General features: G+C 37.0%; 1 protein-coding gene across 2 annotated transcripts in view; it reads left to right on the top strand.

The window, feature by feature from the left end:
• The window catches only part of LOC128016782 (VPS10 domain-containing receptor SorCS2), a 165968-nt gene extending 145937 nt beyond the window's left edge, over nt 1–20031 (top strand). The window contains exons 9-27 of one of the 2 annotated variants that reach the window (XM_052601570.1): nt 84–263; nt 468–614; nt 2190–2292; nt 3496–3572; nt 3967–4058; nt 5298–5405; nt 6317–6437; nt 6603–6736; nt 6911–7039; nt 7737–7908; nt 8062–8248; nt 8534–8667; nt 9061–9184; nt 13162–13274; nt 13386–13508; nt 13808–13907; nt 14708–14810; nt 15178–15398; nt 16994–20031. In XM_052601570.1, the coding sequence (XP_052457530.1) occupies nt 84–263; nt 468–614; nt 2190–2292; nt 3496–3572; nt 3967–4058; nt 5298–5405; nt 6317–6437; nt 6603–6736; nt 6911–7039; nt 7737–7908; nt 8062–8248; nt 8534–8667; nt 9061–9184; nt 13162–13274; nt 13386–13508; nt 13808–13907; nt 14708–14810; nt 15178–15398; nt 16994–17058 (2433 nt within the window). In that variant the 3' untranslated portion in view covers nt 17059–20031. The remainder of the gene's footprint in view (nt 1–83; nt 264–467; nt 615–2189; nt 2293–3495; nt 3573–3966; nt 4059–5297; nt 5406–6316; nt 6438–6602; nt 6737–6910; nt 7040–7736; nt 7909–8061; nt 8249–8533; nt 8668–9060; nt 9185–13161; nt 13275–13385; nt 13509–13807; nt 13908–14707; nt 14811–15177; nt 15399–16993) is intronic. The other variant, XM_052601571.1, reaches the window with a different exon arrangement.
• The last annotated feature ends 784 nt before the right edge of the window (nt 20032–20815 follow it).

The raw sequence follows: 20815 nt of genomic DNA, 5'->3' as shown, positions 1-20815 counted from the left end.
CCTTTTCATTGAACTTATTTCACTTTTATCCTTACACGTGGTTGTATTTTTCTTCTTCTCTTTGTTTTTGTCTTTCTGTGCAGGATGTGCAAATTGTGAGTACAGACGAGAATCAGGTATTCCTGGCTCTGCAGGAATGGTATCAGACAGACACGTACAACCTCTACCAGTCGGATCCACAAGGAGTCTATTACTCCATTGTGTTGGAGAACGTCCGCAGCACCAATCAGCCTGAAGAGAATGTCCTCATCGACATTCTAGAGGTCAGCATTTCACCCCACAAGTACCTTTGAAGACAAGGCAGTGTGAGCTCCAACCTATTGCATAATGAACTAAAAATAGCTCAGCTGTGGTCAAATTTACATTGTTAGAGATCTTTACCTATAATATCTCAAAAACACACTGGGTGAGACTGCCGCTGATGTCTACTAACTCTGCTACATCTTTTGGTTGTGTGTGTTCATCAGGTTCGTGGCATCAAGGGCGTATTCTTAGCCAATCAAAAGGTAGATGGAAAAGTAATGACTCTCATCACCTACAACAAAGGCAGAGACTGGGAACCACTGGCTCCTCCCACAACTGATATGAATGGCAAACCTGTCAGTTGCAAGCAGGTAAATATGTCTGCTCATTCCTCATTTCAGCTTCCACTGCAGCAATTCAAATGGTCTTTTGCATTTCTATGTATCTATCAGTGCTAAATTGCTTCTGCACCCATTTTATTTGTGTAGGACTGAGTTTGAGAAATCCTTTCTTGGGACAATGAAAGTTAAGCAGAATAATCACAGTTTTAGTTTTGTTTTTAGACCCCTATTTATATCTTTCAGTTAATACAACATATTATTTACATAGGATATGCATAAGCTACCATGCAAACATTTGGGGTTAGTAAGATTGTTCTTTTTCTTTTAGAAAATAAAAGTTGTACTTTTTATTAATACCTTTATTTAAAATGAATTCACTTAATAAAAAGTGACAGTAAAAACTTTGTTACAAAAGATTTCTATTTCAGATGCTGTTCTTTTTAACTTTTCTATTTATCAAAGATTCTTGATAAAAAAAATATATATATAATGGTTTCTACAAAAATATTTAGCAGCACAATTGTTTTCAGTATTGATAACAATAAGAAATGTTTTATTGACCACCAGATCTGCATATTACAGTGATTTGTGAAGGGTCATGTGACACTGAAGGCTGCAGTAATGCCTGCTGAAAATTCAGCTTTGCCATCAAACTGGTGTTTTAAGTAGTAATAAAATTCACTATATCCATCTTTTACTGTATGTTCGCTCAAATGAATGCAATTGTGAGCAAAAGACTCTTCTTTCAAAAACATTTAAAAAACTCTTAACAGACCCCAAAACTTTTGATTGGAAGCCTACCATCTCCACATTTGATTTAAATAATATAATAGTGCTAATGTCATTTTCCCTTCAGTTCATTGCATATTCATGCAAACAAAATTGTGACTTTAATTCATTATACATCTACAGATGTATATCCAGCTTTTTTCCCTGTTCAGAATGATTGTACCGCAACAGTCTCAGACGCAGACAAGTCATTGACCCCTCGATCTAACTCATCTCCTGCTGTTTTCAGTTGAGGGTTGGTGGGTAGAGCAGGCACTGGTTCTGCTGCTCTCTAATGAGACAAAGAAAGAAAAACGATCATCAATCCACACACACACACACACACACACATACACACACACACACACAGCTAGAGATGATATGTATCATGATAAATGCCCATTTTAATTACTGTGACTGGTAGCTGGCCATTAATTAAGACACAAGTATGGTTTCTGGCAAACAAACGAGACGAATAAGATATGAATCACAAGTTGAAAGGATATATATTGACTTCTCTCTCCTTTTCTGTCTGTCTATCCAACCCTTCTCACATCTTCATCTCTCAGCCATCTGTTTGACGTCTCATTGTTCTCTTCTCCTCCTCACTTATCAATCACTTATTGCTTATTTGACACCTTAAATATGCTGTATATTCATGCTCTGATCCATCTTTTATCCAGAACATTATGTAGTACGACTTGTGGTTTTGAATTATGGGCTGCTTATTGTCGAACTTAGATTGTTACTAAAGCAAGTTTTGTGTTTTTTCAATCAGTCTAGATTCTCTACTAAGTGCACACCTTATGTTACTGGTTGGTTTTTTTCTCTTCCTAGCCTGACTGTCACCTCCATCTCCACTTGCGGTGGGCTGACAACCCGTATGTATCTGGAACGGTCCACACTAAAGATTCTGCCCCAGGCCTCATAATGGGTGCAGGTCAGTCTTCATGACAAATGTTACACATCAGCATTGTCGCCATAGTTGTGAGGAGTCTAAAAACTCAAATCAAATGACTCTCTGTACTCCTTGACTCTTTTCAGTTACAAGGAATAATTATAATCCAGATCCAAATCTGCACTACATCATGCTTAGGGAAATCGTAATAGTGTGTACAAAGTAGACTGTCTCTTCACAAAAAAGAAAAGGAATGCTTAGAAATATTGGTCACACTTTATTTTAGGGTCCAATTCTCACTATTAACTAACCATTAACTATGACTTTTGCCTCAATTAACTCCTTATGTGCTGGTTATTAATAGTTTATAAGGTAGTTGATAAGTTTAGGGTATTGGGTAGGATTATGGATGTCATGCATTATATGTACTTTATAAGCACTAATAAACAGCCAATATGTTAATAATAGACATGCTAATTAGCAACTAGTTATTAGTGTGAATTGGACCCTATACTAAAGTGTTACCGAAATATTTTTAAGGGGGAAAAATGAAATGTGATGTACAATCTGAAGAACATGAGAAAAGGAAACCTTGTTTCTTTTTCCATTTCTGAATGTTGTGCACTGCAATTGAGCCCACACTGAGGCACAAAAGGAGGCAGGCACAGATATATGAAATATTTGCTCTTTTTTGCCACAGGGTTCATGGGGAATTGATGAAGACAGTACATTAATGTTCTTGAATCCAAGGCTAGAGCTAATGCCAGTTCACAAGGTCATCAAGTTTATCCATTTCCTCAGGGTTACACACACACACACACACACGCAGTGTCACAGTGACTTGTTCACTCTTGACTTATTTCACTTACTAACAAACACCTGAGTAAAACACCTGGTTTTAAACACATTGCAGCTTGTTCTCAGCATATAAATGTATGTGTACATACACCGCAGACAGTAATCACAGAGTCTCCAAAATCCTGCTTTCTCTTGCTATTATTGTGCACTTCCTCAGTAAAATGTTCAGCTCTGACTAGTTCTCAGCCTTTGATCCACAATAGCCTCCAGTTTTCTTACAGTTGCAGTCTTTTTATAAGTAACTCGCTCACGTCTACTCCGCCTCTTCTCCTAAAATTAAACAAAGTGAGGAAATTGCTGCTTCGCCTCAAGTTAAAAAGAAAATTAAAGACACCCTCTCCCTCTTTTTATTTATGTGAAGATATTGTGCGTGTATCTTCTCTTCAGGTAATCTTGGGTCTCAGCTGGTTGAATATAAAGAGGAGATGTACATCACCTCAGACTGTGGCAAGACCTGGAGACAGGTGAGAATCAACACACTAATGGTCGGCAAATTTGTTTTACAATGACTTTTTGGTGTCAGAAAAATGCTTCATTTTAGCATTTTTCTTCTGTGACTTGTCACAACTCTTAAGGTTTGCTCATTGTATTTAACACCCAACTTTCCCAATAGACTTGGTTTCGGTTTGCTCTTGTTCCCATTCTGCCCAGTTTTATTTGACACCCTCTCTTTTGCTGCTGTTTCAGCACTCAGTATGTGGCAGACTTATTCCTCTGTCCTAATGCCTCTTTGGTGATTTTCAAGATTGTTGCAACCTCTTATTTAACCAGCTCTATTTTTGACATTAAATATTGATTGACAATTATGAAGATGAACTTAAAATGCCTTCAAGAGCTTTTTTCATTCGCTCACTGTAGGTTTTTGAAGAAGAGCATCACATTCTTTATCTGGATCATGGCGGGGTCATTGTGGCCATTAAGGACACCTCAATCCCTTTAAAAATACTCAAGTAAGATCAATATTATTATTATTATTATTATTTTTTCCATAATGTAGTGTCGGGATGTCATTTATAAGCATTTAAACTCAAAAGCTCAGCTAAACACAAATGGCTGACATGACAAAGACTGAAAGAAGAACTTATATAAAAAAGAGAGAAACTGAGTACTAACTAGGTATTATGAAAAACAGTAATTCAAGACGTTCTCTCCGTGGCTTTTGCTGACCTGGTTGTGCTGATAATCCTTTGAGTGAGTGCTTTAAGAAGCTCATTTGATTTTGGAGGGCTCTTCAGACCACCCTGAGTTCCTGAGCAGCGTAAATCTCTTCCTTCGCACTCAGACAGCTCTTTACCCATGTAATATGAAGTGATTCACATACTAGATATCAAGTTCACCTTGCTTCACAAATGTGCGTAAAGAGGAGACCTATGAAGATCAAAGAGAAAATCATTAACATCTCTCACATAAGTCTTGAAGCCTTTCATCGGGCATTGAGTCTTGGCAGTACAAACACTGCTTCTGTCAGGGTAAAACTAAGAACTTGTAGTGCTTATGCTGGCTTGTAGCCTACAAACTCTCATATTCACGCTGTGAGATTCGACGCAGATGGAGGGATTTTTCAGCTAACAGTATGTTCCCAATTTTCATGAAGAGAGAAATGAATGATGGATCACATTTTGTGACCCTGGACCACAAAACGGTTCAATTTCTCGAAATTGAGATTTATACATCATCTAGAAGCTGAATAAATAGGCTTTCCTTTGATGGTTTGTTAAAATAGGACAATATTTGGCCAAAATACAACTATTTGAAAATCTGGAATCTGAGAATGCAAAAACAGCTTTAAATATGTCCAAATGAAGTTCTTAGCAATGCATATTACTAATCAAAAATTAGGTTTTGATATATTTACAGTAGGAAATTTACAAAATATCTCCTTGGAACATGATCTTTACTTGACATCCTAATGATTTTTGGAGTAAAGGAAAAATCTATAATTTTGACCCATACAATCTATTTTTGGCTATTGCTACAAATATACCCCAGTCACTTAAAACTGGTTTTGTGGTCCAGGGTCATATGTATAATTAATTTTAGAGGATTTTTTGAAAGTTGTAAACTGGGTTTCACGTTCACTTAACTAAAATACAAATGTCTTCTCTCAAAACACAGATTTATAATAGGTCATAAAATGTGTGATATACAATTTTCTTTTCCTTGTGTGTACTGCTAATGCTTTGGCTTAGATTCAGCATAGATGAAGGACAAACATGGAGCATCCACAACTTCACCAGCACTTCTGTGTTTGTGGATGGACTTCTGAGTGAACCTGGAGATGAGACACTGGTTATGACGTGAGTATGAGCCCTCTGGAAATTGAACAGGAGTTACTAGTCCACAAATAAAAAAAATTTACTCACCCTCATGTTGTTTCAAAACTTTTACAACTTACTTTATTCTTTACAACAGAGAAAAACTTGTACAGAAGAACTATCCATTTAAGACAGTTGTAGGACAATTTTATTATTTTGAAGTAATAGAAAATCCCATTTTCTGAAAGATTAAGATCTTCCTGTTTTGGTTTTACGGCCCTCAGTACATAGAGTAATATTAACATGCTTTTCCTTTATTTCACTTATTTTGTTTGTGCTGTTTGAGCATAACCCCGATCTGAATTGGTTATGAATTTTCCTCCAATTGCATTTTTCTGTCAGGCTTTTAAACTATCATTGTATCATTGAATATTCATTGTAGAAGTATATTTAAATATTCTAATCTCAGCTATGAGTGCTATACTGGATGATCAAAGCATTTCTAATTGTTTGTGACCCTTGTGCACTGAATTCTACAAAACACAGATACAGGGTTCCACCTTGTGGCGGTGAACAGTGCTTTATTTGAGATTAAGTAGATAAGTAGAGAGCATCTTCCGTAGACCCCAAACAGCTGGTGGTCTCTGTGTTATATAGCAGCTGGCCTTTTGATAAAGGCAATGTGAAATTCAAAGTCCTCAATTAAAGAGACCCCTGCTCATTAGTAAAGCACGTTCATGTGTCTGTCCACTCGCGATGCATCATTGGATAGAGAGTGTGTTGTGACGTGACGTCAAAGTTACACTCTGATAGTCTCGCTTTTCGGTGAAAGGGATGAATGGCTTTTGTCTCAACGTTTGCAGATTGAGGGATAATGGGATGTTTATGGATGGAGGGATGCATTAATGGACAGACGAAGGCTTATGTTTATTGATGTTTACTGTTGCGGACAGGGTATTTGGCCACATAAGTTACCGTTCAGATTGGGAGCTGGTGAAGGTGGATTTCCGAAAGTCATTTCCCAGACAGTGCACAGAAGCTGATTATGACTCCTGGAAACTCACTGACCTTCAGGTAACATCAGGCTGTTTTTCTGACCTCTGACCTTCTGACCTACAGCATGTTCAAAAACAGTAGGAAAGAAGATATAAGATATAAGATATAAGATATATATATACAAAAAAAAAACTCAACTCCTCTGTTTTGGAAATAAATTTTCATTTAAGTTTTCTACCACAGGGAGAGAAATGCATCATGGGCCAGGAACGAGTGTACAGGAGGAGGAAAGAGTCATCGTTCTGCATTAAAGGGAAGAGCTATACATCAGCTTTAACAGCTAAACCTTGCCAGTGCACAGAGAAAGACTTTGCCTGGTATGAAACCGAGAGATAACCCTTGCACATTTCAGGGCAATTGCAATTATATTGTACACGGATGCCTTTGCTGTAACAGACAATCTTTACTTCATTTTCACACCCCAGTGCATTGCATTGGGAATTAGATCTGGGGCTAAAAATAGAGCTTTACGTCTCTCTGTGTGTTCCCAGTGACTATGGCTTTGAGCGTGCTCCCAGCCTCAGGTTAGAGGGGGATCGCTGTTATCCTGATTTCTGGCATGATCCTGACGCTCCACCTGAAAACTGCCATTTAGGACACAGCTACAAGTCCAGCACAGGGTAATACACTCACACACACTGCTGTACATCAGGAAATGCTGGTCATACTCACCACACAGTTTTTACATTGAACAAGCACAGTAAATGACACTACAGAAAACACCCACTCATGCATATAAAAGACACTGTAGATTAAAATGCAAAGCTTTTGACAGGCAGATATAGTTAGTACCATGTACACATGTATTTTGAATGTCTTTTGGATCATGATTTTTTGGTAGTACTACTGTATATTACCACCATTCGCCATTTTCTTTTGGTTTCTGATAAAGCGATTGGACTCAATTGTGTCAACCATGTCAACAACTGGATAGCAAACTATGTGATGATCACTATGCAGTGCATTGCAGCAGTTTGCATGATTGTTACTTGTGTTGTCTCATGCTTCATGAACACTGTGATGAACTTGAACAGAGGCAAACTTTTAAGTTTTCAGTTCCGACTGAAATTATTATTAAAGCAAACAAAGCAGATGTACTACAGGGACAGATCAGATTTCATTGCTTCCAAAATGTGTTAAGGAGAGCAGCAGACCCTCATGCAGAAAAACCTGATTTATCCACCTCTTTAAGCTATTTTTTTTAGGTATTTAATGATTAAATGCATATTGTATTTGACTCCAGGCCACAACATGACATGGATTTTCCAGTTTAAGGCAAATTAAAACTAGTTACACGTTTTGTGTTGTCTGTTGTAGTTACCGGAAGGTCATCGCTAATGTTTGTGAGGGTGGCTTGAATAAAGAACAGAGCGCAAAGCAGCATTCTTGCCCTTTGCTGGCCCCTAAAGGCCTTCAGCTGGCCATCAAAGGACAGATGCTGGCCGTGGCACCTGGTGATGACATCACCTTCATAGTCCATCAGGAACAGGTGAAATGCAAAACTTGAAGTTTCCGAATTTGAATGTTAAAATGTAAGATAATTCTAAATAGAAAATGTCAAGATATTTAGGCAAAGAAAAATGTTTGACTAATTTTTAGGCATCTTTAACTTGTGTTTGTTTCACTGTACATCCCTCCTCAGGGTGACACCACCAGCACCAGATATCAGGTCGATCTAATGGACGGTGTCAGGGCTATATACGAAAACCTGACAGTCACAGATGAACCCATTCAGCACCGTTATGAGAAGCCAGGTGTTTACCGTGTCAATGTGAAGGCTGAAAACTCTGCTGGACATGACCAAGCCACACTTTACATCCAGGTCACAGGTCAGTAAAGTTCAAGTGAGTTCAAAAGCTGCTGCATAACATTTTGGAACAAAATGATTAGTATTATCTATAATACTGTGAGGTTAAAAGGTTTTACAGAATCATAACTCAGAATCAGGCCCATGTAAAATCTACACAGAGAAAGCGCAGATTTTACAGAGTATTGATGGAAGTTGGACACATTGCTCACACTATGCTGTTTTATCTCAAGACAGACTTTACATATTTTTTCCCTGGAACTCTCAATTTGTCTATTTTTCTGTTTTGCTCCCACCTTCTCTCCAGCTCCTCTTCAAGATGTCCATCTGGAGGTGGTCCCAATCGCTGGCAGACATCAAGAAGTAAATCTCACAGCTATAGTGCTGCCCACTGAGGCAAACCTTACAGTGTTTTACTGGTGGATTGGAGATAACCTTCAGGTACTCTGTGGTAATTAATAATATTCTATAAAAATACACTCATAATACATGCTTTCAGGGACTGTGTTTTACATTAGGTGTTCGTGTGCAGTATTAAAATAATTATTCTGACTTTAAAACAAAATAGTAATGAGGGTATGTAATAAATTCACTGGCACTGAAACTTTACATCTAAGATTATATGCATACATATGTGTGATTGTAATGAGAAGTTTTAAGATTAATGGTTAATGAGTCCATATACAGTATGCGCAGTCTCATCCATGTAAAACAATTAAAGAAACTGACCTGGAATTAATTTGAGATGCTTATGCTTAAAGGTTCAGGTGTAGCCGTTAAAGTGATGCCTTTACACTTACATGGACATGTATGATCTGTCTTTACCCTCGACAGCCAAAGCTGACTCTGGAGAATAGTCTGATTGCAAGGTTCTCTGAGGAGGGGGAAGTTCCTGTGACGGTTCAGGCTTCTAATGGTCGATCCATGGTACAGGACAGCAAGACTGTCATTGTCTATGGTAAGATTAAACACCCCTTAATACTGCATCAGCATTAGGGGCAGACTGGCCCTCTGAGCACCAGGAGTTCTCCCTGTGGGTCGGCCTATTTAAATATACTGTAAATAATGATATGATATGAATGATAGTTACGTATCCTTCATATTCAGCCCAGGCGAATGGCCCGAATAGCCAAATTCTGTAATTTCAGTTTCCCTCAAAAAAAAAAACTAAACAAAAAAAACTTATCTTCTGTTCAGTTCAATCATGTATATTTAGCATGTTCAGAGTGCATTGGTTCAACATCGTCAATGTTAAGGTATTTGAGATGGCCAATCAAATCAAAGGCAAGTTTACTGTTCACAGATTTTTGAGCAAGAGTTCTAGCATAATGCTTTTAATGGTTGAAGAATGCGAGATAATACATATAAGCAGCTGAACATGAAGAGGCCTAATCCAGCAATATAATCCAATAATCTGTTTTACAATACAAATGGTAATTGACTGAAAATAATATCTAGGATACCAGGCACGTGCACAGGTAGGGCTCAACCTGTGCAGAGCACATGCCCTTTTTGCCCTTACACTCCGAAGTGCCCTTTTTTTGGTGGTGTTTTTAAAAAAAATTTTATCAATGCTATTGGTCACCCTTTACATCTGTCTGTCTGTTTTAAAAATATTTAGCAAATGAAAGTTCTTAAAACGAGCTTGTGTAAATCTTATTCGATCCTCAAGCTGTCAGTAAGCTGATAACTCCGCCCCCTCTATATTCATTGAATCAACTGAAGTTCCACATCAGCCGCACTGTAGACAACAGCTGAGCTGAACAAAGTTTTGCGAAGGGTAAATAAATATCTTGTTGTTTGAATAAGTACTACTAAACACTATGTCTATAAAGGCTCATATTTTATTTATTTGATGTCTGACTGACTGACTGAGACATGTGGGGTGTCGCCTGAGAGAGGGGGCTAGCATTTGCCATCTAGTCATAGCCAATACATAGCCAACACTTAAATGGCCTGTGCATACAGTAGCATTTAATCTTTTATAAAATGCGATTTTGGCCAAATGCATTTTACCACAGGAAAAACCGAGCACTCCGTCTATATAGCTACAAAAACTAGTTTGTAACCTGTAGATTAAAGTGTAATGTGATGCCGGTGTCCTGACATTTTATCCTACCCTGTCAGATTTTCCTACGCGGGTTTACTGCGCACGCGCACATCAATATCGCGTCCTTTGTCTCATGCTAAACAACGATATTTAATGTATCTGCATTACTGTAAGGGTAGTTTTAGGGCTGGGGTAGTTGTAGACGTTAATAAAAACGCAATCTAATTGGTAGAAAATAATATTTATTGTTGGTTTCCTGTAACTGTATCCCTTCTAGCTACAACCGCGAATATAACACATAATTACTGTATTTGCAGTACTGTAAGGGTATGATTAGGGTTGTGGTAGGTGTAGACTTTAATAAACCATAACTTTACAGTAGAATTTTCGTTGTGGAATTGTACTACCCACTGTTTTGGTGGGAGGTAGGAAAATCTGACAGCGTAGGACAAATCGACAGAACACCGGCAGCGGCAGGCACCGTCGCCGTTTCAATGACGGACAAAAAAAAAATTCACATTTGCACACATTCGCTGGTCAAAAACTATATATTGATAAGTAATACAACAACATATAATTTGTTTTTACCATCGGAAAATCATAACAGGTGCGCCCGCGCGCTGTTTCATAATGGAACTTACACAAAGCGACGAGTGATCCTCGTCACCTAGATAACATTTATAAAATATATTTCTAAGAAATTTCTTCTTTGATTTATGATTGCTGATACACTTAATTTATTAACATTTAGGCTAATCATGTTTTGGTATACTCTCCGTTTGTCCTCACATGTATAAAATGTAGTAAAACATGGTAGGCGGATACATGTTGGATATGTTATAGTTACGGTATGGCTATAGTTTCTTATAATCTGGAATTGAGTTGGACATAATTAAATTATATTTCAAAAAAGTTTGTCAAAAATACTTGACTCATTGCTCACCTTCCCCTCTTCTCAATGTCATTCATAATCATGTAAACCAAATAATACAAATTAGCTTATAAAACCAAACAGAATAGCTAAAAAAGAGAATATATATATATATATATATATATATATATATATATATATATATATATATATATGTTTTTTTTTTTTTTTTTTTTTTTTTTTGCAAAGTTCATAAAAGAGTGCATAAAGTTCAATAAAAAAAGATTTTGGTTTCTGTTTGGTGTTATAAGCTAATTTGTATTATTTGTTTAACATGTTTATGTATGAGTCAAGTATTTTTTTTGCTATAAATGCAATTTAAAAAAAGAGGGAGTACACAAGAGCTGTTGTAATTAGGTTTAAAGAAGCCCTTAAAACCCTGTTTATCTATATTATCTAATTATCTACTATTATTATTATGGTTGTTATTAATCGTGAATAAATCTAAAGCTTTTGAGACTATTATTTTGTGTTAATGAATTTGTCATGAAGATGTGACCATTTCTTCCTGTTATGCAGGCTTACTAAATAATCTTGATATAAAAAAAGGGAGGGGGGTGCCCTTTTTCAGTTTCAGCACATGCCCCTCAAAAGGTCTGTGCACGGCCCTGTAGGATACCCTTGGGTGAATTTCACCAATATGAATATACATAAAACTCAAAGTAAAAGAGTTATCAGCCTCAGAACTGTCTTCTTAAGAATTATACCAAGGTTTATTAACATTTTGGGTATCTCCATGGCAGGTCTGTGTTAAAAACGAAGGAGAAATTTCACATTCCTTATTCACCTAAAATGCAAACTGTCACCATTTATTAACCCTTTATTAATCTTTACAAAGCCACATGGCCCAATTTTTTGACATGGTTTCCGTGCTGCTTTCAAAGTCTTCTCTAGATTTTCTATGGAAAAGGGCTGTGTAAAACAAATTAAAATTCTATTTGCCATGTAAACCAGGAAAGACAAATTATAACTTGAAGTGCAGCAGTCATGCATTAATGTTAATGAGAATCACAAAAGACCAGTTATTTCAATTAAATATTTTTAATAGAATTTATGTTTCTGTTGATTTTTCTGTTAGCGATTTGTGTTTAATTGCTCTGCACATCGGGAAGCCAGTGTGTTATGGCGCTTTAGCCCTGCATGTACTGCATGAATAATCTGGACCTTGTGACAATCACAGACTGTATATAATTAAACATCAGAAGAACACTCTGCATTTAAAACCCAACCTGAGGTCTAACCCTATTCTTGTAATGAGAGTGTTAAATAGAACTGAAATATTCATGTGATTCCAGAGCTGCGATGAATATTCATGAGCGTGTTGCGATAGGGATGAGGTCATGCTTGGAAAGCAGAAATGACAGTCTCCCTCAGAGACAATGTTCAGCTTGAATGCAAAATGAAGACTGGTATCATATTGTTTGTCCTCAAGCTGAATGTAAACCTCTTAGTTACGTTATTTTATCATTTATTTTGGACGACTTGCCAACTTAAATTTCTTTAGAGAAATTACTTGCCTGGAAGATTTTCAGTTATTTTTATTTATATTTTTATCTTTTAAACTGGCTATACAAGTCTTTTTCAAATTTGTCGAGTCATTTGAAAGTTTTAAAGGTATATAGTTCACCCCAAAAATGAAATTCTGTCTTTATTTACCGTAATTAATCACCTTGCTTCTTGTCATTACAATGCCCACATTCCATACCCATTTGTGAGTGTGAGACTGACTGAAAGTCTTTGTCTACCTCACCTCTTGCCTCTTCTTGCTCAGTAGCATCACCTCAAATAGTGAGGCTTTTAGTTTAACTAATACGAGTTCAATGATTATGAATTATTGTATTTATTATTATTTTGTGCAACAGAGGTGTGGATCTCTCAGTAGTTTTTTTGCAACTGCAATACTAACTTTAATATGTTCACAATACCTTGATCATAATACAGCGTCTCTCTTCAGATCAATTCCAGGTCATCCCATTGAGTTTCAGTCGTAATTTGGATCGCTTTAACCCAAACATCCCTGAATGGAGACAAGATGTGGGACAAGTCGTATCCAAGATTATCGCTAAGGTTCTCGCCTCAATCATTGACACAAACACACACACACATTCATGCCCTGTTTGTTTTAAGATGCCAGATATGTTTAAATGTACTCATCATGCCTCACTCTGTGTCTAACAGCTCACCGGGGTTCCTCAGGATTCTTTGGTTACCATGGTGAAGCCCGGTCTTCCCACCACTGCAGACCTGTATGTTCTTCCTCAAGAGAGCACACCAGTAAAGAGAAGTGTGTTTGTGGATAAGGTACATATCATGTTGCTTGTGATAATGAAGCCATCTCAGACATGAGAAGAGATACATCCTAAGACAACAAAACATTAGTCTTGTTAGAGCCTGGAGATGCTATTTGCATCAGAACTAAACATGATACACAGTAAATGGATAAGTCAGTAAATTCATTTCTTGTTTATGCCTTACCTTGATTACTAAGACACAATGAAAGGAATAGTAATAACTAGCATATGATGGTAAGAATATCTGGAAGGGATATCTGTTAGTATTTAACTCTCATATTCTTGTGTGTGTGTTCTTCATTTGCGTAGCGTGTTCCCAGCATAAAGCAGATTCTGAGTGAGAACAACGTGAGCTTCATTGTGAGAGGAGGGTTAAGAGTATTGGTGACTCTGGCAGACTCAGATAGAGGTGAGCAAAACAAAACAGATTCTACCACCTGACAGACACACACACACATCTAGAAAGTATATCAATGAGCCACTTAATGATCATAGTATTACAGCAAGCCCTTCATCAGTAATTACAAAAAAAAACAAACAATGTATTTCAAAGGAGCTATAACTAGTGACGTGTCTGCCAGCACAACACAGACTGGTGCGTCACCTCTACCTCTTGCTTTTAGAAGTGTCATCTTTGTTCTTTAAGTACTGATCTGCTCATACAGTGATAGAAATAATGCAATAATGTCTTCTGTTTCTGTCCTGTTTTTGATCTAGTTGTTACATAGAGTTGACTTCATTTACTCTTATATGTATGCTTCCTTTGGCTTGCATTTCTGTTTGGGTTTTGAGCTGTCAGTCATGGTGATCTTTGGTTTGAAAAACATGCATGTTTGGGTTTCCTTTACGGTAAACATTTTTATCTCAACTTCATTTTTTAATTTTTTTTAGTGGTTTGATAGTTTGTGAAAGTTTCTTTTTTAACTGTTGTTTGTGTCACAGTCACACAAATGCCTTCAACCACACAAGGAGTGTACATTGTGTGTGATTTGTGTTATTTTGGTTCTGGTTTGAAATTTTTTTTTTTTGGTAAGTTTACAAATAATTATCATTAGAGCCAAGTAATAGTTAAAGGGTTCACCCAAAAAATTTGCAAACTATCCTTTTAATCCCTGTAGAATTGCACGTGCTAATGATAGACAGGTTAGCAGATAATTATGATAAAGGATGCATTAAAGTGTGATGATCAGAGATGTTCCTCTTCTGCAGGCTCTCGTCTGGCTGCAGCAGGTCCAGGTGTTTGGGCTCTAGCTGTCTTTCTCCTCGTCAGTCTGATCTCTGCCGCAGCATTCATACTCTTCAAATTTAAAAGGTTTGGTTTTTTCTCCCACAGGTTTTATTCTATGTATACTGCAATATTTCATGTTTTTTGGAGACTTCCCTGTCATTCCTGGGTGGGTTATTAGAAGGAAAAAACATTTAATTACTCAACCTATTTCCAAATGAATAACATGCACAGCACACTCATTCTGTCTTGCTGCCCATCACTGAATCGCATGGCATTCACATGTATGCAGGAACCACAGGTTTTCTTAGAAAAAAATCTGTATTCTTTTGATAATGCTATTGATATTCACTGTCCCGTCATACCCCATCACTGATAAATGCATGTTCAGTCCCCACATGTCTAATTGACAGCCAGATTATATAACAGAACATGAACTACAAAACTGTGACAGGAAAAACTACAAAAACCATGGTTCCTTGCTGAGGCCAGAGGAGAGCAGCCTAACGCGTCCCTGGCTGCGTTTCAGAAAACTGCCAGGACGAAACGTCTATGCCCAGATGCACAATGAGAAGGAGCAGGAAATGACCAGCCCTGTCAATCACAGTGAGGACACACAGAATATCATTCAAGGCGAGGAGTTCATCGATGATGACCTTGACTCACAGACACTAGGTAACGCTGGAAGTAGGAGCAAATTCAGTTACTCTAGACTAACCAGTCACTACTAACCAGAAAAGAAAAGTTATGATCAGTCACTCTAACATCAGTTTACTACTAATTCAGAAATAGGGTCTATTATTTGATTTTTTAAATCACAATTTAGTCTGAGGACCAATTCTTACTATAAACTATTACTTTTGCCTCAATAAACTACTTATTTGCTTCTTATGAATAGTAAGGTAGTCGTTAAGTTTATGTATGGAGTATGATTAAGGGATCTAAATAAGGTCATGCAGAATAAGGCATTAATACAGTATGTGTTTTTTTTATAAACTAATAAACAATCAATATGCAAGTAACATGCATGCTAATAAGCAGCTAGTTAATAGTGAGAATTGGACCCTAAACTAAAGTGTTACTGATTTATTTGAACACTTTACAATAAAGGTAATTTTGTTAAAGGGTTAGTTCATCCAAAAATGAGAATTATGTCATTAATGACCCTCATGTCGTTCCAAACCCGTAAGACCTCTCCGTTCATCTTCGGGACACAGTTTAAGATATTTTAGATTTAGTCAGAGAGCTCTCAGTCCCTCCATTGAAGCTGTGTGTACGGTCTACTGTCCATGTCCAGAAAGGTAAGAAAAACATCATCAAAGTAGTCCATGTGACATCAGAGGGTCAGTTAGAATTTGTTGAAGCATTGAAAATACATTTTGGTCAAAAAATAGCAAAAATTACAACTTTCCGGGTCTGTTGTGAGTGCGACTGCTGTGACAGTTGACGTACAACGCTGCTGACGTGTTATCTTTGTTATTGGGCGCACCAGAAAGCACATCAGCATCATCATACGTCAACAGCATCACTGCAGTGTTGTGAACGCACTCACAACAGACCCGTAAGAGAAGACAATGCTGAAATTTTTTTTTTTTTTTTTTTGTCATTTTTGTTATTTTTTGACCAAAATGTATTTTCAATGCTTCAAAAAATTCTAACTGACCCTCTGATGTCACACGGACTACATTGATGATGTTTTTCTTACCTTTCTGGACATGGACAGTATACCGTACACACAGCTTCAATGGAGGGACTGAGAGCTCTCTGACTAAATCTAAAATATCTTAAACTGTGTTCAGAAGATGAACGGAGGTGTTACGGTTTTGGAACTACATGAGGGTGAGTTATTAATGACATAATTCTCATTTTTGGATGAACTAACCCTTTAATGCATGAGGTATCACAAACTAATTAAGAACTATACTTTTATACAATGAATGTTTATTTTATTGAAATTGAACCTTATTTCAGAGTGTTATCATTTATTTAAATGGGTCAAAAGGCACATAAAACTATTAAGCTTCTAATATTATTAATATTGTTTTATTTGTTCCACTTACTATATTTTTTAACATGGCTTTTAAATGACTTGAATGTTATCATTACTATTTACCTCATGGGTTGTTTAAAATGTCTACAATTCGAAAAGACAAACTTATAAAAATGCATTTAGAGCAATTTATAGGTATTATTATTTTTCTTCGAGTGATTAAGAGCATTTTTTCACCTGCTGCCTTTACAAAACCTAATTCTGCTTTTCTTGTTGCCAGGCAACCACTCAGGAGTGGTGTTGAGCATAAATTCAAGGGAGCTGCACAGTTACCTGACCAGCTGATGACCAATGTGAAGGTGCCAGTGACGAGCACAATAGACTATGCCTTCCTCCTCTCTTACAGGAGAGAGATCAGAGACGCGCCTGCACCAAACCTTCTGCTCCTCTCTCTGTCTCCTCTCTGTCTTTGTTCCCTCATTCCAGGAGGTGGAGTTTGTACCCTTCACTGATGATCACATACGCTCGCGTACATTTTCAAGTCCGTTGATCTTTGCACCCTGCCGTCTGTCTCATCCCTGTCCACCTTCTCTCTGATTTCTTCTCATTATTGCTCTTATCACAGAAGCATCAAATCAGCCCCACTTACTGATTCCCAGGGAGAAACTCATTGACAAATGCTTTATTTTCCATCTTTTGTTTGTTTTGTGCCTCTCCTGTGTTTTGTCTTTCAGTCTGAATAGTGTTTTGACGCTCTTAGGCCATGGAGGTGCTGTGGTCATTGTAAAATTCAGACTAGATGAATAGGTGAGTAAAAGTGCTGCAGATGTGGTGCAGTGCAGGATACAATACAAATTTAATTCAGGGGAAATGATGTTTGTTAGATGTAGCCAAAGGGAAAACGTTTAAGATCTCCTGTCACCCTCCTTTTGTTTTGTATTGTAAATGTCTTTGAAATCAATTTTAGCTGAACCCATCAATTTTCATATGCAATAACACATGACATCTCTAGCTTCAATCACTAGCTCTATTCTTTTGCCCAGTTTCATGATTATGCTGTGCAGTAAAGTCAAGTAGTTTTTGTCCATGTCTGATGCTGCATTATCTCAGTGATGTTTTTCTTTTCCCATTCCACATCAGTATCGATGGTGCAATTAATAATGGTGACAATGATGTAAAACGTATTAACATTGATCACACTGACCCAAGAAATGCAAACAAGCTTGGTCTGTTTTATTGCAAAATATGATATTACAGTACCTTTCCCACTACTGCCAAATCAGCACAGCTGGAAGCTTCTTGGTGTTCCTGGAAAACCTGCACCAGTTATCAGGATCATCGCTTAAATTCACAACTCCCGGGACGTCTTTTTGTGGGGTGTCCTCAGGATAGGGCCTGGGACATTTACTGTTTGCCCCTTGAGCCTTATTCCAGTCTGTTTTCTTCAAGAACTACATTGCCAAATTTTCATGTTTCAGATTATAGTCCATCTTCTAAAGTATCTTTACTGCATAATTAAACAATATCCCCTAGCGAATCAAATTCCATCATTCATCATGTCAAAATCCTTAGTGAAAGCTAGCTAAATTCACATTCTCCTTTATTTAGATTTCCTCACAAGCATCAGCCATTAGATCTTGACACTCAACACAGGATGATGCACAGCATAGCAAGTGCTACCTGTCAGGTGTAGTGTGTGTATAAGCCTATATTAGGCACAGAAGGACACGGTTACGTCCCTTTCGTTTGGTTTGTATTGTGTATATATAATGTGTACATAGAACCTTCTGTATATAGACCCTCCTAAATATGACACTTTCTATATGACCAAAATGTGCACTGATTTCTCCCAAATGCCTCGTACTGGGTTTTCTTGAATTCAGGAGTTCTACATGGACATGATTTGATTACTTCTGCTTCTTTGTCTTCATTCAGCATTGTATACTGAAGGATATTCTTAATATTTCACACTAGTTATAACATTCACACTCATACTACTACAGAACTCTGTCTTTGTGTGCATTCCAATATATATATATATATATATATATATATATATATATATATATATTTTTTTTTTTTACATTTTAAGGGTTCTGCTGTTTGCATCTCGCTGTAGAAATGACTAGTGTTTTATGGATGTGAATGGATGAGGGTTTCTCACTTGAACTAATCACAGTTCATAGCTTGTGAACTTTATAGCTCGTCATAGCGTGATGTTCAGGTGGGTTCAGGGAATACTTCATTTTCAGCTGAGAAAGACACTGTGTATGTTACTTCATTCTACATGAGAGAGAATGGGTTCAATTGGAAGTAGGGTAACCGTATGTGCTCTTTTTCCCAGACATGTCCTGGCCTGGGATTTCTCAATTAAAATGCCTGCTTCTTTGTTTTCCTATTGCTGTCATACTTGCTCAAAGTAATGACTAAAAAGTAGTGGTGCAGGCATTGGACATAAGGACCAGTTGTGGTGTGCGAGAAAGTGGGATCTACAGAGAAGTCAAAACAATGCAAATATGCTTACACAGGATGTATGAGGCCTGTAGAGAGCGTCAAATGGAAAATAAAGTAAAAACACAGAAATTTTCAACAGTTTAGAAATGGAAAATGGGCAAAAGATAAAAAAAAAATGTAATAATAGGATGTACCGTCAACCCTATGGGAGGGAAGACTTGACCAAACATAGTTTGCAGGCTCACTGTCTCTTGAACACATTCTGTTGCAGTCTTTCCAAGTTTGATTCAAACATTCAACTCTGTTTTATGACCGTCTTGAGTCTATAAATTCTCTCAGCATACACCAAAAAGATTTACATGTACCAGTTTATGCTTACTGTATGTATATCAATAACACAGACCTGTTGATTTCTAACAGCATTGCACCAGAAGCTGAACTTTTTTTTAAAACCTGTATATGCACAGTTATATAGTAGTGTGTCATTTGTATTTTTATTTCCATCCATGAAGCGATAATGCAGAAACGCTTGAGTGTAATTGATGAGACATCTTCCACTAAGAGACGTTTCTGTGCAAGTTTACCTTTGTGATGGCACACTCCTGCAACAAGGACACTTGTATACACACCTGGATCCTTTTTGAAATTCAGTCTCAAATGTGGTGGAGAGACACAGTTGAACTGATGCTATATTATTATTATAATTATTATTTTTTTTGTTCTTGTTTCTTTATAATGTAAATGTTTTTGACTCCACCGCAACAAGTGAAAAGCACTTAATCAGCGCGTCTGAATTCAAATACACTAACTGTAAAGGTTTGTTTTGTTAGTTTGAACTGTTCAATAAAGTTTTAATATTATTCATTAAGCTGATAGCGTTTTCTTTTTAATCTATAAAACAAAACATTCATAAAACCTTTGATTCGCTGATGCTTCCTCTTCATGACTGTAACCTCAATAAAACTAATTTATATGGCTGGTGTGATGTTAATTTGATTTGATGACATTTAGTAAGTGTTTGCACAGAAAAAGAATAGTACAAAACGGTTCAATAAAATACAGGTTGGTTGGTTATTTTTTATTTTTAAGAACAAAATGTGAAGCATGTGAAATTGTCCAAACATGTAAAATAAAATAAAAAATACAGGTGCTCAGTACTGCAATCTGTAAGACACTTTTTAAGACTTGCACCCTCAGATTATTCCACTGAATTAAAGTATACGTTTTGCATTTTCAGTCATACATTTTCTTCTGTGCAAATACACTAAGCATAAACTTTGTAGTGCACATATTTGAACATTAGTGAGGTTCATGACATCATGAGAAAGGATGAATGGCGCCTCACTCAGGACTGTTTTTCAATTCTACAGGCTTCCTGCATAATTCCTCTTAAAAATTCCATTTAAAATGAATTTTAAACAGTGAATGGTGCAGTTTACACACAGAAACTCTGAATCACATCTGGCGCTCGCGGTGATTTCAGTTTCTGCCGTCTCACTAAATGAGGACGTAAACACATGAACAACATCTCCAGAACTGCACTGAGAATCACTTAATGAGCATTTGACCTTTTGATTCGAGTAAAACTAGCATCACATCCATGGGCGTAGGTTTGGTTTAATTAACGAAAAAAAACTGAATTGGGAAA

The sequence above is a fragment of the Carassius gibelio genome, chromosome A7 (assembly GCF_023724105.1).
Source record: "Carassius gibelio isolate Cgi1373 ecotype wild population from Czech Republic chromosome A7, carGib1.2-hapl.c, whole genome shotgun sequence".
In the NCBI taxonomy this organism is placed as follows: Eukaryota; Metazoa; Chordata; class Actinopteri; order Cypriniformes; family Cyprinidae; genus Carassius; species Carassius gibelio.
Note: the sequence above shows the minus strand (reverse complement) of the source record. Positions and strands in the feature narration are given on the sequence as shown.